We start from the raw sequence: 16827 nt of genomic DNA, 5'->3' as shown, positions 1-16827 counted from the left end.
CAGAAGTTGTATTTTCCAGAAAGCTTCACCAGACACCAGAGCCTTCTATTCATTACAAATCCGAGTTCCTTCTCTGTGCCCCCATATTAAGTGCTCTGTAAGCATGATGGTAATAGTGTTAGCAGTGGTTATTCTTAATGAGGCTGTTACTGTTTAAAGGATTTTTTTTATAATTAGGAAATACTAAATAACTTCTTTTTTTGTTGTTGACTCATCTGAATGGGAAATTAACTGCAAGGGAACTCTACTGACTGCTTTGTAGGGAAGAACCAATGAGATAAAAATTCTGATTAATTAAAAAACAAAAGCAAAAAAAATCTATTTTCCTCATTCTACAAATCAGACTCAAACTTCAACTGGAAATAAAAAATACTTTATTAAAAAGTGAAGTATTCTTTCTATCGCCTCTTCCCCCACTTGAATTTATCAAAGCCTTCACATGCATCATCCTGGTGGGATATTTGTAACTGTAGGACTGTTAATAAAGTTGTCATCTTTGTTGAGCATGCTGAATGTATACATGTGTGTAGTGTGTACCCAGTGCCTTCAGGACCCGGAAGCATCTGTTCCCTATGAGATAGCCTGGGATGATGGAAAGACCCATGTTTTAATCTTGGTTTCACCAATTACTGCCTTGTGCTTTTGGCCAAATAAGTTTTCTTTTTGTACCTAGACTTCTGTGGGCACTCTTCTTACTGTCTTATGTTTCCTTCTAGCAATCAGAGAAGATGGCATGCCTGGAGGCCGGAATAAGAGCATTGGGCCTGTCCAGGTGAGTTCCAAGCCTTACTCTTTGTGATCTGTCCTGAAAGCCGAGGCCTCCATGTGCTCCTACAGCTGCTCCCCTTGACCTTCTCATCTGCTACTGGGGGGAAGCCATCTTTACTTTCCTTCCTGTAAAACTGCTTTTACAGCTTGGATATGAAAGTGCTTTGAAAATCTTAAATATGTAAGATAATGGTTAAAGCTCTTGTGATGCCTCAACCCTTAGTAAGGATTTCAGAGGAAGTGAAACCAATTTTGGTTAAAAGGGCTTTACAAAAGTCCAGGTGAGACATATAGATAGTGGTTTCAGGTAGGGCAGTGATAGTGCAGATTGGGGTAGGGGGATAGAGTCAAGAAATATTCAGTAGGTAAAATCGATAGGATTTATCCAATTGAATGTTAGGGAATGAGAGGACAGAAATACAGAATTGTTTTGAGATACACGCTGATGATGTATGGGAGGGTTTTCTGTCACGTGAGTTTGATACACAGTTGGGGTGTGGTGTGTGCTGTATTCTCTTTTTAAATCACACATTTTTACTTATTTATTCAAGGCATATGTATCTCTTGCAGATTAAATTATTTTGGCCTGCATTCATAGCTCTTTTTGTGGTAAAAATACAACATAAAATATAACAAATTGTTAAGTGTGCAGTACAGTATGCTGCACATTTTTGTACAGCAAATCTCTAGAACTTTTTCATCTTACACTGAAATTTCATATCTATTGAACAACAAGTCCTCATTTCTCCTTTCCCCCAGTCCTTGGCAGCCACCATTCTACTTTCCCCTTCTGAGAGTTTGACAGCTTTTGATACCCCATGTAAGTGGAACCATGCAGTACGTGTCTTCTGTGACTGCCTTATTTCACTTAGTACAATGTCCTCAAGGTTCATCCTGTTGTAGCATATGACAGGATTCCTTCTTTTTAAGGCAGAATAATATTCCATTATATGCATATAGCACATTTTGTTTATTCATCCATCGATGGACATTTAGGTTGTTTCTGCCTCTTGGCTATCATGAACACTGCCTTGACTCCAGTGAACATGGGAGTACGAATTTCTCTTCAAGATCCTGATTTCAGTTCTTTTGGGATTACTGAGTCATATGGTAATTCTTTTTTTTTATTTTTTGAGAAACCTCCATATTGTTTTCCATAGTTGCTGCACCATTTTACATTGCCACTCAATGGTGGACAAGGGTTCCAATTTCCCCAATCCTCTCCAGGACTTACTTTCTGGGTCTGTTTGTTTGCTTATCTCTTCATTTTGATACTGGCCATCCTAATAACTCTGAGGTGATACCACATTATAACTTTGATTTGCATTTCTCTGATGATTGGTGATGCTGAGCATCTTTTCATATGCCCATTGGCTATTTGTATGTCTTCTTTAGAGAAATGTCTAATCAAGTCTTTTGTTATTTTTAAGTCAGGTTAATTAATTAATTAAGTTGCAGTAATTCCTTATGTATTTTGGATATTAACCCTTTATCAGCTATATGGTTTTCAAATATTTTCTCTTGTTCTGTAGGTTGCCTGTTCACTTTGTTGATTGTTTCCTTTGCTTTGCAGACGTCTTTTAGTTTGATATAATCCTGTTTGTCTGTTTTTGCTTTTGGTGTCATATTCAAGAAATCATTGAAAAAAATGATAGGAATAACGGATTAAACTAGTAATAGATAAAAACTACTATATAAAAAACTAGATAAGCAACAAGGACAATACTGTATAGCACAAGGAATTATACCTAGTTCCCTGTAATAACTTATAATGTGATAGAATCTGCAGAAAATCCTGAATCACTGTGCTGTACCTCTGAAAATAACATAATATTGCAAATCTAACTGTACTTCAATTTTAAAAGAAATCATTATCAAGGCCAGTGTCAAGAAACTTTTTCTCTGTTTTCTTTTAGGAGTTTTAACATTTTGGGTCTTATGTTTAAGTCTTTAATCCATTTTGAATTGCTTTTCCTGTATGGTGTAAGATAGAACTCTAATTGCATTCTTTTGCATATCGATATCCAGTTTTCCCAGCACCACTGTTGAAAAGGGTCTACGTTTCTCATTATAGAATCTTGACATCTTTGTCAAAGTTCTTTTGACAATATGTATTTGAGTTTATTAGGGGGCTCTATATGTCTGTCCTTATGCCAGCCAATACATTCCTTTAGCTTTGTAAATGTGTTTTGAAATCAGGAAGTGCAAGGCTTCTAGCTTTGATACTCATTTTCAGGATAGTTTTGGCTATTTGGGATACTTTGTGGTTTCATATGAATTCTAGGATTGTTTTTTTCCTGCAAAAAAATGCCATTGTAATTTTGATGGAGATTACATTGAATCTGCAGAACACTCCAGGTAGTATGGACTTTTTAACAATATTAAGTCTTTTACTTTATGAATATAGGATTCCTTTCCGTTTATTTATGTCTTTAATTTCTTTCAGTGGTGTATAAGCCTTTTCACTTTGTTAGTTAAGTTTATTCCCAAGTATTTTATTCTTTTTGATACTGTTGTAAATGAGATTGTTTTCTTAATTTCCTTTTCAGATAATTCATTATTAATATATAAAAATGCAACTAGAAAAAAATTAAAATGCAACTGATTTTCTGTGTTGACTTTGTATCCTGCAGCCTTGCTGAGTTCTTTTATTAGGTCTTTGTTTTATTCTTTGTTGGTTTAATAGGTTTTTTGTTGGCATCTTTAAGTTATGTACGTATAAGTTCACGTCTCCTGTGAGTAGAGATAACTTTACTTCTTCCTTTCTGATTTAGTGCTTTTATTTGTTTTTCTTGCCTGTTGCTCTGTCTAGGACTTCCAGTACTGTGTTGAATAGAAGTGGTGAGAGTGGGCTTACTTGCCTTGATCCTGATCTTAGAGGAAAAGCTGTCAGCTTTTCACCACTAAGTATGTTAGCTGTGGGCTTTTCATATATGGTCTTTATTTGTATTTTTTAAATATGTATTTGGATACAATAGGAAGTTTATCCATTGGGAGGAATTCTTAAGCATTCCCTCAATGAAAAACCTTCCTCAGTATTATCTAATGTTTTCTGAGTACTTTCTGTGACTCTCCCACCTTGCCAAGGGATCTTCAGTCATTTATATCTCCAGACTCACGTTCTCTCCAGAATTGAGGGGGCTGATGCTCAGAGAAACCTGTTTCATCTGGCATTGCATTTAGGTTTCTGATAACGGGCATGTAATTTTCCTTTTAGTCTTCTATTGTTTCTAGGTGGCGTTAGGAAGAGAGCTGTGATCTCCAAGTTTTTAACTCTGTTTAATTGTAATAAAACTAAGAAGGGGTAGAACTTCCATTTATTGAACACCTGTTATGCACCTGTGCTTAATAACTTTATCTTAAATTAACCTCCCAAGACTATCTGACTCAAACCTGCTTTTTTTTTTTATGGATGATTGAATTTTATTAGGTATACTTTCTTTTATTTTAATTTTTATTTTTAATTAAAGTATAGTTGATTTACAGTGTTTCAGGTATACAGCAAAATGATTCAGTTATATATGTATATATATAAAATAGATACTCTTTTTCAGATTTTTTTCCATTATAGGTTATTACAAGATATTGAATATAGTTCTCTGTGCTGCTACACAATGCGTCCTTGTTTATCTATTTTATATATAGTAAATATCTGTTAATCCCAGATTCCTAATTATCAACCTGCATGCTTCTTTGCTCCAGAACCCTGTGAAGGAATCCTGGGTTAGGAAGGAAGTGATATTATCTCTATCTTACAGCTGAGGGAACTAAGGCTCAGAGTACTTGAATGACTTACCAAGCAGTAAGTACCCAGCTAGGAAATGACAGATGAGATTTGAACCCAGATTCAAGCAGTCCTGACATGTTCCATCCCCTGTTGAACGTGTTACTGATTGCCCAGTGTCCCATTGGACCCACAGGAAGAGACAGGTACAGTCCAACTTTGACTCCCAGCTAGAATAGGCTTGCTTTTACTAACTGACCCTTCTCACCAAGCTCAGGTACTTCAGTGCCCTCCATGCTCTGGTCTTGCTCTCACACCATCACTGAGGCTGCTTCAGTCAGGGCCTCAGTAGATATCTTGTAGTTTGATTTGTCTTCACATGTTTATAAAATGTAAACATTGATTTCAATGTTCTAAGGACCCCTAAGAGAAAAGATTGGGAAGTTTTTGCTACATGTGACTGAAGAAAAAAGACAACCCCTCCAACTGAGTATGCAACCCAAGCTATTTAAAGCCAGTCACTCAACTTGAGCACCAGTTGAACACTTCTCATTTTCCCTCCAAGTCTCCTGTGTTGGCTGGCTTCCATTTCTAAATGCCTCCTGTATTTATGATTAGAGCAGCTCAAGGTTCCCTTACAGGCTCCTGGAATAAAGAAGTATACAGGTTTGAGTCAGACAGACTTGGGAGAAAATGTCCTCCCAGACTTTCCATAGGGACAAGAAATAAAAATCCATCTGGATCTTCCTACTTAGCTCTCACTCATTCTGTGTGCTGAGTTTAGCCAGTTTGGCCTCAGCTCTGGGCTAAACACTCTATAGAAGAAGTGTTTATTCACTGCTTATATGGCGTAGTCACTAGGACACTGGACTGAATACTTGGGTACTTTGGCCTCTTCCTCGAACTCCTGCTCAGACATGGGCAAGTGAGTTCCCTTGTCTAAGCTCTAGTTTCTTCTTTTATTCAATAGGCTTAGAAATATCTTTCTTACTCATATGAAGGTGTATAGTCAGTACTTAATAAGTGGACATTTATTCATTTATCCAACATGCCTTTATTTGAGTACTGCTTTTTTCTAGATGCTGTCATAGCCTAAGGTCTGATAGAGGATATTTTTATGATATGTTACCGTAAGTGCTGTAAAAATAACAATGATGATGAAGATATCATTGTCAACCTTCTGTTACAGTTGCTATGGGCTAGGCCCTTTTCTAAATATATGATAATATATTAACTAATTTAACCCTCACAACAATCCTGTGAGATAGATACTACTGTTCTCTCCACCGTACAGATGACGGAACTTAGGCTGAAATAGTTAAATGACTTGCCCAAGATTGTACAGCTAGAAAGTGGTAGATCCTAGATTAGAACAAGGGTGATTTGATTATAAAATTCATACTCTTAACCATTATGCTATTCTGCCTCTCTCAGAATACACAGAATTATGAGTGGATGGAAGAAGGACCTAAAATTCTGCCTAGGCTTAGTAATAGAAGGATTCAAAAAAGTGACATTTGAATTGGGTCTTAAAGGACAAGTAGGAGTTTGTTATTGAAGAGTGGTATTTCAGGGGTAGGAAAGAATAGACTTAGGGACACAGAGGAATATGGAGGAACCTAGAGGCATTGTGGCTTAAGAGGACGGTAAATGGGCAAAAGGAAGGCCATGGTTATCCATGGTGCTGGGAGGCAAGCAACCAAGGTGTCCTAAGATTAGAGAGAGACCTGGAGTATGGGTGTGGGGGGGAGGGAATTTGGGGGGAGAACTCTAGAGAGTTCTGGGAATCCCCATGAAGTTTAAATAAGTTCTCAGTCCTAAAGAAGGAACAGAGGGTTCTCTGAGCACCGGTCTAATACATATCAATTGCTTGTCAAAGATATCAGAGGAAGAGATCGAAAGGATTATGTCTGGACAGGAATTTGAGGAAGAAGCCAATCACTGGAGCAACCATGGTGACAGCGACCACAGTTCCCCTGGAAACAGGGCTTCAGAGAGCAACCAGCCCTCACCAGGTTCCACACTGTCCTCCAGGTGAGCTTCAAGGCAAACCCAGCATCATCTAGGGATCCCCCAAAGAGTGGACCCACAAGGATCCTCTGGGCCGGGTATTCCTGCCAGTCTCTCTCAGCCATTGTACTCTTGCTCCCTCGTCTTTCGGGGTAGGGGCCAGGATGATGCAAAGCCACATTTTGCAGCCCATTTTTTGCTAAAGACCTTGAAAATGTCAGCAGTCTCTTCTGCAGACTGAGAAAATGCTATAGCTGCCGTCCGTACCCTGCATTCTTCACCCGACAGAATAGCATTTTAATGGTAGCTCTTTTCTCTCATTTACTTTGTCACTGAAATAAAACAAAGCATGTTGACAATATTGAATTAAGTTATAATTTCTCTGCTCAGCAATAGTGAAGATTTTCACTTTTTAAATTTTAAGAATCAGGCTAATCAAATTTGCTGGTATCACGAAATACCAGTTTGAAGACTCTTGGTTCTAGAATGGTATCTTAAGCTGTTAGGTGTAAAATACAGCCATCAGCTACCAAGAAAGATTTTCTTTCTCCAGAAATCTTTCTTACAAGACAGGGATTGAGAAAACTTTTTTTTTCTTTTTTTTTAATAAAGGCCAGATAGTAAATATTTTAGGCTTTGCAGGCCATACAGTTTAGGTCTCAAACACTCAGTTCTGCCATCATAGTGGGAAAGCAGCCAGAGACCATGTGTAAATGAAGTATGGCTTTGTTCCGATAAAATTTAATTTACCAAAACAGATCGTGGATCATAGTTTGCTGACCCCCGTTACAGGAAATGCACCTAGGTAAAGCTAGTTGACTGAGTGGTTAGATTTTTCCAAGAAAGGGGAGGAAGATAAGAATCTGCCTTTCTCTTGATATTTTGTTATAACTTTCATGCATTCATTTATTCCTTAGTTTGTTCCTTCCTTTGAATGTTTAGGGAGTTGTTGCCACATGCCAGGTTCTTCGCTAGGTGCTGGATTTGTTTTATGGCCTTGCAAGGCACTTAGCCTGTCTCTGCCTTAGTTGTCCTAGCAGTAAAAAAATATAAACACCCACCTTTGTCCTCGTACTCTCTGAGTATTCATTAAAAGCTCTCCAAATGTGCACCTGTACAAAGAGGTCATTTAAACTATATTTATTCAGTACAACTCTGCCAAGTCCTGGGTGTCCAAAGGGGAGCCACACATACACACACCTGCACCGAGTCCCTGTCTAGTAGAAAAGACATACGTATAACCACTAATTATGTGCCCGGCTTAATGAAGACCGGAGTGCATGGCCAAAGAACACCTGAGCCACCTTCTAGCTCATTTCCTTTGAGTAGGCAGCAGACCTGCCATGGTTCTGCTTGACGTGAGACTTTTCTCTCCAGTAGGTCTGTGGAACTAAATGGATTCGTGGCATTCAGGGATCAGTACATGGGAACGTCTGTGCCCCCACACTATCAATACATACCGCACCTTTTTAGCTATCCTGCCCACTCGCCACTTCTGCCCCCACAAGCTCGCAGCCTGGATCCCCAGTCGTACAGTCTGATTCACCAGCTGGTGTCAGCCGAGGACCTGGAGCCACTGGGCACACCCATGTTGATTGAAGATGGGTGAGTGAGCCTTGCCCCGTTTAGCCCTGCAACTTTGGAGTGTTCCCTACCCCACAGCCACCTTCATCCCTGGCTGCCATACTCCAGGAAACATCAAAGGACAATTCTGTGCTTATCTTTGTAGTCAGTGGTCCCTCATTTTCCTCTTAAGCATCTTTTCTCATGGAGGGGAGCTATTTATCAATCCCTGTGGCATTGGGATTAATGAACTTTTGTTTCTGGTTGGGCCTAGGTAAGCCAGGCCCTGGGATGGGTCTGAGCATTTCTGTGCTCAGAGCCAGAGATAAGCTATAATTCGGGGATTTTTATACAGTAGGTCTAGGCTTATTAACAAGGCTTTCAAGGCACTAACTGGTTGTGGCCTGTCTGTATCCCTAGCCAACAAACTCGTGGGTAGCCTGGTGCCTTGTGCTCTGTGTGCAGGCCTGAGTGCGTGGAAGGGAATACTCTTTCATCCTGTCAGCTCTGCCTGAGCAGGTAATGGTTCAGCTGTTTAGGCCCACCTGTTGCTGTACCCATTACTCATTAAGCCTGGAGCATAGGCTGTTTGTTATTAAGCTTCGACACTCCCCAGAATGTATCCTGAGATTTCTCAAGCTAGGCTCCAATTTCAGAAGAAGTTCAGATGCCTGCCTACAAGAAGACTACCACCAAAACGTTTATAAATCTGGGTGTGAGGGTGTGGGAAAGAGCCATGCTAAGGGACCTCATCTCAGAGATGAGAAGTGCCCTGCTCTTTCCATCCAGCAGTTCAGAAGGGCTGAGCATCTCTAGTTGCTGAATTCTCACCAGCAGGGGGTGCAGTGAGAGCAAGAAAAGCTGACCATGTTGTATTCTCTTTCATCCATCTGGCCCTGAGGCTCATTTTTATGCCAATCCCTGTATTAAGTGGGCACCAGATCCACCCTAATGGAGCTCTCATTACCAAAACAAGTGCAAGAGTGACTGGGAATTTTTTCTAACACATGGAGCATTAATGGACACTAACATTAAAAGTCATACTCCCTGATAATTGCACAAATTTCTAAGCCTCCTTTCCCCTCAGCAACCTTTTCTCACCAGACCCACCTCTCCTGCCCTAAGCTTGCTGCTAGCCCCAGTGCTGCCCCTTTATCATTAGGCTGAATTGAATAGAGCTGGAGATCCATGGTCAAGGGCAAGGAGCTCATTGCCAGAGACCCTCTGTGCCCTTAGCAGTACCCTCCCCCTTACCCCCATCATCACCCTTATGGCCACTAGATGTAACTTTCCCCTTTTCTACCCCCAGATATGCTGTGACTCAGGCAGAGCTGTTCGCCCTGCTTTGCCGCCTGGCTGACGAGCTGCTCTTTAGGCAGATTGCCTGGATCAAGAAACTGCCTTTCTTCTGCGAGCTCTCAATCAAGGATTACACGTGCCTCCTGAGCTCTACATGGCAGGAATTGATCCTGCTGTCCTCCCTCACCGTTTACAGCAAGCAGATCTTTGGGGAGCTGGCTGATGTCACTGCCAAGTACTCACCCTCTGATGAAGAACTACACAGGTGAGAGCTGCTGGCTGGGGAGAGTCTCAGGCAACCAGACCATTGTTATCCCTGCAACGCAGAGTTGTCAGGCACTCCAAAGGATGCGCATAAAAGCTGCTGGATTTGAGTCCTCGCTCTGCCATTGCCTGGCTTTGTAACTTTGGTCAAGTCTGTGATCCTCAGGTCCTGAATTATAAAATAGTGTAATGACAATACCTCCCCAACAAGGTAGTTGTGAGGAATAAATGATAATGTGCAGCAAAGCTTAGCAGAGTGCTAAGCTGTTATTTTTATCACGTCTAGATTACTGCAGTAAGGTAATTCATCTGAGAAGAAAAAATCTAAACTTTTCCTACAAGGTGAGAGACTCTGAGCTGTAGTTTACAATCCAAGAACAAGAGCTGGGAGTTACCGTGGTACCTGCTGTGTGCCAGGCACTGGACTTGGTATTTTATATTGTCTCCTTTCTTTCTTACAACCTCCAGCATTGTAGGTGTTGTTTATGCCTGATTTATAAATGAGAAAACTGAAATTCACAGGGGCCTGCCCTTGAGAGTTTTGAGTTTGAATCCAGAGCCTGAACCTATGCCTGCCCAGCTGAAAGCTTGGGCCCTTTCACTCTGTCTCAGATGCAGTGACATAAGAGCGTGAGGCTGAAAGACTGAATTGTCCTCAACATTTTCTGGCATAAAGTCTCATCCAGGCTGGCTAGGATACTTCTAACTTCCCTGCCTAGAATGGGTCTTTAACTTACTCACATTTGGAGACCTGGAGCACATGGTGACATCTGAAAGTCGGCAAAAAATGATCTGTTGATACAACTTTTCTGGATTGTTAATTTATCCATGTGAAAAATAAAGTTTAAATCGCATTTAAATAGACATTTCAATATTTCACCTTTATTGGAGAGTTTAAAATAATAGAAGTCATGGGATTCCAGGGCACCAGAAAAGGCGCCTCCATTGATGAAAGCTGAGAAGGTGGTCTCCAAGGACCAAGGTGCATCTCCCTCTGCCCCTCAGTCACCATGACATAAAGATAAGCTGAGACTTAGGCTAGGAGCAAAGCTCCAACACCTTCAAGGACCCTTTGCACAGCTGAGGCGGGGAGGAGTCTGGGTACTTTGTCTCTCCCCTGGTTTTCTAATATTTCCTTATTAGTGATGCTTACAGGCTTGACAGTGATCTATAAATGACAGAGTTTTTAACCCAGTTGACATTTTATCCTGTAAACAGAGCTATCTGATTTTGCAGATGACCTAACCCCTTGACTTGAGCCTCTAATTCATTGTTTCCATCAAATTCCTGTCTCCTGCTCTGTAACTCTGGGCCAACTGACTGTTTGGATAGCAGTCAGCCTGCTCTAATATTGTCAGGGTTTGCAGAGCTGGCCCGGTGAGCCCAGCCTCCCTATTTGCCTGGAATCCACCAGTGCAGCCTGAGCTGCCTACAGAGTCAGCCTTGGAGGGTTCCACTCCCTGCAGAATGATGGGTGTTCCGAGGCCCTCTGCAGGTAGGCAAGGATTACTGGCCATGCAGGGTTCTCTGTGGCTTTAAGCTTCGTAAGGCACCCTGTCTCACTGTTTCCAGTCCCTTAAGCCCCACGAGGAATGCGGGGACCAGTTAACAGCTGAATTAGTGAGGGAATTATTTCCTAGGAAGGCTCCTTACCAAGGAGAATCTAAAGCTGCACTATCCAGTATAGTAGCTACTAGCCTCAAGTGGCTATTTTAATTAATTAAAATTTAAAATTCAGTTCCTCATTTACACTAGCCACATTTCAGGTGCCCAGGAGCCACACGTGGCTGGTGCCTACTGTATTGGACAGTGCAGATACAGAACATTTCCATCATCACAGAAAGTTCTACTGAACAATCTTTACTCTAGAACACATTTTACAGCTGAGTTCTCAAGTGTGTTCTGAGGATAAGAAATAGATTCATTGTTAGAACTCTCACTGCACTGTGAAATCCTTCAGTGGAAAAATATGAGTTAAACTTTAGTGTGTTAGTTCTGATTCCATGCCCACCTGTGTGTGTGAGCGCCTGTGTGTGTGCCGGGAGGAGAGCTGTTGGGATAACAGATAATACAGACGTAGTTTCAGACTTGGAAATGAGGGTCCTTGTTCTTGTTTTAGGGCAAACAGGGGGACAAATAGAAGCTGATACAATCTACAGTCCAGCACGATATTTGTGGAGATTGAGGGGCATCTGAGGGACTGTGTAAGCATGGACTAGGGAGTGAATCCCTCTGCTTGCATAATCAGAGAATGCTTGCCACAGGAAAAGACATTTGAGCTGCATCTCGAAGTGGGAGTTTTCTAGGTAGATAATGGTGAATAGGAGGCAGGCAGGAGAAGCACAGCGTCCTAGACGTCAGAGAGCCTGGGTGGGTGGTTTGTGGAGGTAACCAGAAAGCAACCCTGTGGATTAGGGTAGAGAGAGGATATCTCTGAGAGGCAGAGAAATGAGGGGAGAAATGACTGAAGAGAAAGAGACAGAAAAGATGGGTCATGAAGGTACTCAGATGCTAATCTAAAAAATTTAGATTTTACTGTGCTAACAGTTTTAAGTCAGGACATTTTTAAGTAGAGCAGGTACACGGTCAGGTTGCATTTTAGAAAGACCTCTGTGGCTATAAAGTTCAGGATGGATTGCATGGGCAAGGCTAGTGGACAGTGGCTGGGTAGGAGGCTATTCCATAGCCCAGGTGAAAGTAAAGGAGGCCTGGACAAGGCAACAGTGACTGTGGAAATAGACAGGGCAGCACAGTAAGAGGTGATAAGGAGGTAAAGCCAGTGGAACTTCAGTGAGTGAAAAAGCTGGGATGCTGCCAGGCAGGTGAGCACTAATTCTCTTGCCCGAGATAATGGAGCCTGGGAAGGACAGGTTGAGAGGTGAGTCACTGTGAGTTTACCTTGGGGTATGTCGAGTCTGAGATGCATGTGGAATGGCCCAGGAGGCCAGAGGAGATAGAAGTATGAGAACCTGTGAAATCAGGTTCATGACTCTGAAGCTAGAAACCCAGAGTGTGGAGTCTGTAATTGGCCATGGCTCTTTCCTACCTTGCCTGCTCCAGCATTACTCCCACTCCTGCAAAATGCCTCTTAACTTTTTCACAACTCTTGAGTGCAAGTGAGTTCCTGCTGTCATGAAAAGGCTTTTCCCGAATGATACATGACCACCTCCTTTTCTCTTCTCAAATATTGAATCAAATTTATGGTGCCCATTTTCCTTAATCAGGCTGTTATCAGACAGTGAGCTGGGCGAATTTGATTTAAAGCAGATTGTAGCACCAGCCAGTGACTGCTCCTGGCCCTAATCAAGACTCCTTCACTCTCAGGAGAAGATGCCTTGCACTAGATGGGCTTTAATGGGCACTTCTATCTCATGAGCACTGGCTCCATTTCTGCCAGATCTTTGGAAAGTTGCCTCCCAGCTTCCCTACTGTCTACGACCCTAGCTGTGAGGAAACAGTCTTTTCTTTTTGCTGTTACAATGGGAGTGATGATGATGCTGTTAATATTAATGGCTAACAATCATAGACTGTTTATTGCACCAAATTTCATCTTAAATGCTTTACAAGCAGTATTTGTTTAGTCCACACCACTACCCTAAGAGACAGTACTGTTATCCCTGTTCCACAGATGAGGAGCATGAGAGTCAGAGAGGTGAAAACTCAGGGCTACAAAGTTAAGAGAGATGGAGTTGAGATTATCACCTAAATCTGTTGTGCTCCAAAGCCCAGGCTCTTTGACATCACTACATTTTTTAGCCTTCTCAAAAGTCTGACTTTCTGGAATGTGTCCTGGAGCTGCAGTCTTCCTTTTCATCTGGAGTCTGCATGTGGTTGCTGAGATGGCAATTCCTCTAAAGCTGTGGCTGATCACTGCTTCTGGGGGTAGGTGCATTTAGACAAATGAAAAAGAGACAACTGGGCCTTTCAACCCCCTTAATGGAACATAACTTATGTAGTGTCAGCTTCAATTGCTGACTGAATGGTCCAGTGGTTTGGGGGATCCTGGCAGGAATGTTTTCCTTGTCCTGGCATGCTTGTGTAATGGGAACCTAGAAGAAGAATGGGTGTGTTTGTCCAACTTTCTGGCTTTGAATACTGATAATTTGTAGACAGGGAATACAGGGGTGTTAGAACTGTGGAGTGGGCAGATGTGGAGGAGGCACGGCTGCAGGAGAAAGCAGGCCCATGGAACAGAGAACAATTTGTTTATCAAGGGGTGGGATGCGGGGTGTGGAGGAAAGCTTTGCGGTCGGCCTGTGGAGACTGAGTGGGGGCTGCTGGGCTGGCTGCCAACCCCCCCGACTGCCAGGGGTCCACGATGGTTGCCTACCCTAGGAAATATGGGAGAGAGGGTACGTGCTCTCCCCAAGAGCAGGGGCAGATCTGGGGCGTATTTTCGGGCCAGGCATGTGGGAGCTCCGTTGTGTCCCTCAAGTCAAGACTCAACTAGGAATAGGTTTGGCAATGCTGTCTAGGAGTCTGGCCGGTAGCCACACACCTGCAGGTTCTGCAGTGCCAGAGTGAGCACTTGGGGCAAGAGGTTACTGAGGAAGGGAGAGAGCGTTATCTTTGCTTGCTACCAGACTGCTCAGTCACCAGACAGAGGCTGACCCTGCTGCTCTACTTGCATCCTGCTTTTTAATGCCCTACCCCATCTCCACCCCACCCCTCCAAAGAGATACTGAAGGGAATTTGCAGTAAGACCTTTTCCCTCTGAAGAACAAAAGTAGCTGACAAAATACTGAGATGAGGAGTGATCTTCACTCCCAGACACACTGCCTCCAAAGGTCTCAGCTGCGGGGGCGGGCAGTTCTGTGCACTGCAGCAAATCCAGCACCCATTCTGGGTTGGGCCCTGGGCTGAGTTGCTGTGGGAACACAGAGCTCCTGAGGTCCCCTCTGGTGGCCTTTCCCAGTTGCCAGTTGAGAACAAGTCAGTCAGGAAATGGACGGTAGTGCTGCGAAAGCCACAGGCTTGGAATGAGGTGACTTGGATTTAAGCCTTGGCTGCACCAGCATTTATTTCACTTATAACTTTGGGGAAGGCACCTCTTCTGTCTCCTCATCTCTAACATGAAGGTGATATTACTTATCTTACAGGTTATCAGGAGGGTAAAATATAAGAATGCAATAAAGGCACAATAAATAATTTCTGAGCCTTTGTTTCCACATGTAAACAAAGATTATCATATCCATTTTGTGGATTATTGTGAGAATCCATTGAAATGATGTATGTAAAATATTTAACCAAATGCCTGGCAAGTAGCAAACACTCAACAAATGGTAGAATAGTACATACGGTTATTATAGTGGTTGTTCAACATAAATGTGTCTGTCAGCCAGTCTGGGGAAGTATTAAAGTTGTAAAAGCCATTGGGCCAGGCACAGAAAGTAGAGTCAGCCGTGGTAGCTCAAATCCCATACTGACTGGGAGCCACACCTGAGGCAGAGGGTCAGAGCTCTGGATTGCGTGGAGCTGCTGCTGCGGCTCCCCCTGGTGCTTGAAAAGTGCAGGTGCCTCTGGCCCCAACAAGAGCCAAGCTTTCCTTCAGGAAGAGAAAATGTCCTGCCTTGTCCAGGAAACCAGGCTCTTGCGTAGCCTTCAGGGTCAACACAAAAAGCAGTAGGACACAGACAGCAGTAGTACCTCCCCAGGAGTTCTGGACCCCGCCCAGATAGGGCCTTTTTGCCCAACACGGGACTGCAGTACCCAGATCTGAACATGTCACCAGGCAGCAACCCTGAGGCTGAGTGTCCTGTGATTCAGCAGCATCTAAGACCTTTCAGGAACTCTCCAGCCCACATCTAGAAGGGCAGAGGCTGGGCCTGACCCCAGCTTTTATAAACTCCTGCTTCCCCATTAAGCCTTTGCCTCCTTGGTTTAGGGGTGTCTTCATCTCTGATATAAGATATTCTCCACTCTGACCCAGTATATTGGTCTCCTAGCCTTGGACTCCTTTGCCTAAACCTTGGTCTTTCCCCAAGGAACTAACTCCTAATCCACAGAAAGGAGCATGGTCAGCGTTGAGTCTTCACTGCTCATGGATGCCACCTCAGATGCTCAGAAAACCAAGATCTTGGGGAGTTAGCCCAGTTTCCAAGTTCCAGCTCCACTGCCAATGAGCTGTGCGCTTGTGGACCAGTCCTCTCTATGCTTTGAACTTCAGTTTCTCATCTGTACAATGGTGATTATAATCTCACCTAACCCACAGGGCTGAGAATGTTAAATTAAGCAAGATAATGCATATAAAGTGCCAGCACAGAGACAGAGATGGCATGGAGGCCCAGTTAATGTTCCCCTCCCTCCCTAGCTGAGGTCAGGGATGCCAGTAGAAGATTTCACTATGTATAACCTCAGCCCTGCTGGAAACAGTGAACTTAAACAAATATAATCAGTAGCCCTTTCTTTATTGCGGTAGACACTCACTCAGAGTCGCCATGGCAGCTGCCGTTGACACTGGAGGCTGCGTCGCAATGACAGCAGCATCTTAAAAACGTCCTATTTCACTACATTTACATCCCAGACCCCCTTTGGCCCTTGTTACCCCAAGCAGGCAAGCGTTACATCTTACAGAGGAAGACCTCAAAGCTTAGAGGGGTCAAAGAACTCCCCCAAGGTCTCGTAGCGTGTACGCGATGGGCTGAATTTTTAACTTGGATTTGACTGACCCTACCTGACCTTGGGAACAGCAGCTCGTATGAGTTGCCTTGGCCTCTAGACAAACCGTGGCTCCACCTGCCCTTCACAAGTGTTTTTGGATTCCTTTTCCCCCCCAAGCTCAACCTCTTTCCTATCTTAGCTGCCTTAAGGAGCCGTGGGAGATTCCTGTCTTCCCTTCCACTACCTCCGCTGGTATCAGGGCCCACTATTAACACCTGTGTCCATTCCCCAGATTTAGTGATGAAGGGATGGAGGTGATCGAGCGGCTTATATACCTGTATCACAAGTTCCATCAGCTGAAGGTCAGCAATGAGGAGTATGCCTGCATGAAAGCGATTAACTTCCTAAATCAAGGTGAGTGGCAGGGGGGTGGAAAGAAGGGACTTTTTCTTTTTTTTTGCCAGTGAACACCTGCCCTCATGTTTCATGTCTACCCCCTTTACCCTCAGGACTGTCACACAGAATCTGTCACAGCACATGGGGACCGATCTTGGAAGGCCTGTGCCCCCCTCCTCCTCATCCTGCCCCTCTATAGTGCA

At 43.2% G+C, this 16827-nt stretch overlaps 1 protein-coding gene across 2 annotated transcripts in view; it reads left to right on the top strand.

The window, feature by feature from the left end:
- The window catches only part of NR6A1 (nuclear receptor subfamily 6 group A member 1), a 204165-nt gene that overhangs the window by 176564 nt on the left and 10774 nt on the right, over nucleotides 1-16827 (top strand). Inside the window, exons 4-8 of one of the 2 annotated variants that reach the window (XM_031450436.2) lie at nucleotides 717-772; nucleotides 6372-6526; nucleotides 7883-8107; nucleotides 9375-9629; nucleotides 16521-16642. In XM_031450436.2, coding sequence (XP_031306296.2) covers nucleotides 717-772; nucleotides 6372-6526; nucleotides 7883-8107; nucleotides 9375-9629; nucleotides 16521-16642 — 813 coding nt within the window. Of the gene's footprint in view, nucleotides 1-716; nucleotides 773-6371; nucleotides 6527-7879; nucleotides 8108-9374; nucleotides 9630-16520; nucleotides 16643-16827 lie in introns of both variants that reach the window. The other variant, XM_064490505.1, reaches the window with a different exon arrangement.

This window comes from Camelus dromedarius, chromosome 10 (assembly GCF_036321535.1).
Source record: "Camelus dromedarius isolate mCamDro1 chromosome 10, mCamDro1.pat, whole genome shotgun sequence".
In the NCBI taxonomy this organism is placed as follows: domain Eukaryota; kingdom Metazoa; phylum Chordata; class Mammalia; order Artiodactyla; family Camelidae; genus Camelus; species Camelus dromedarius.
Note: the sequence above shows the minus strand (reverse complement) of the source record. Positions and strands in the feature narration are given on the sequence as shown.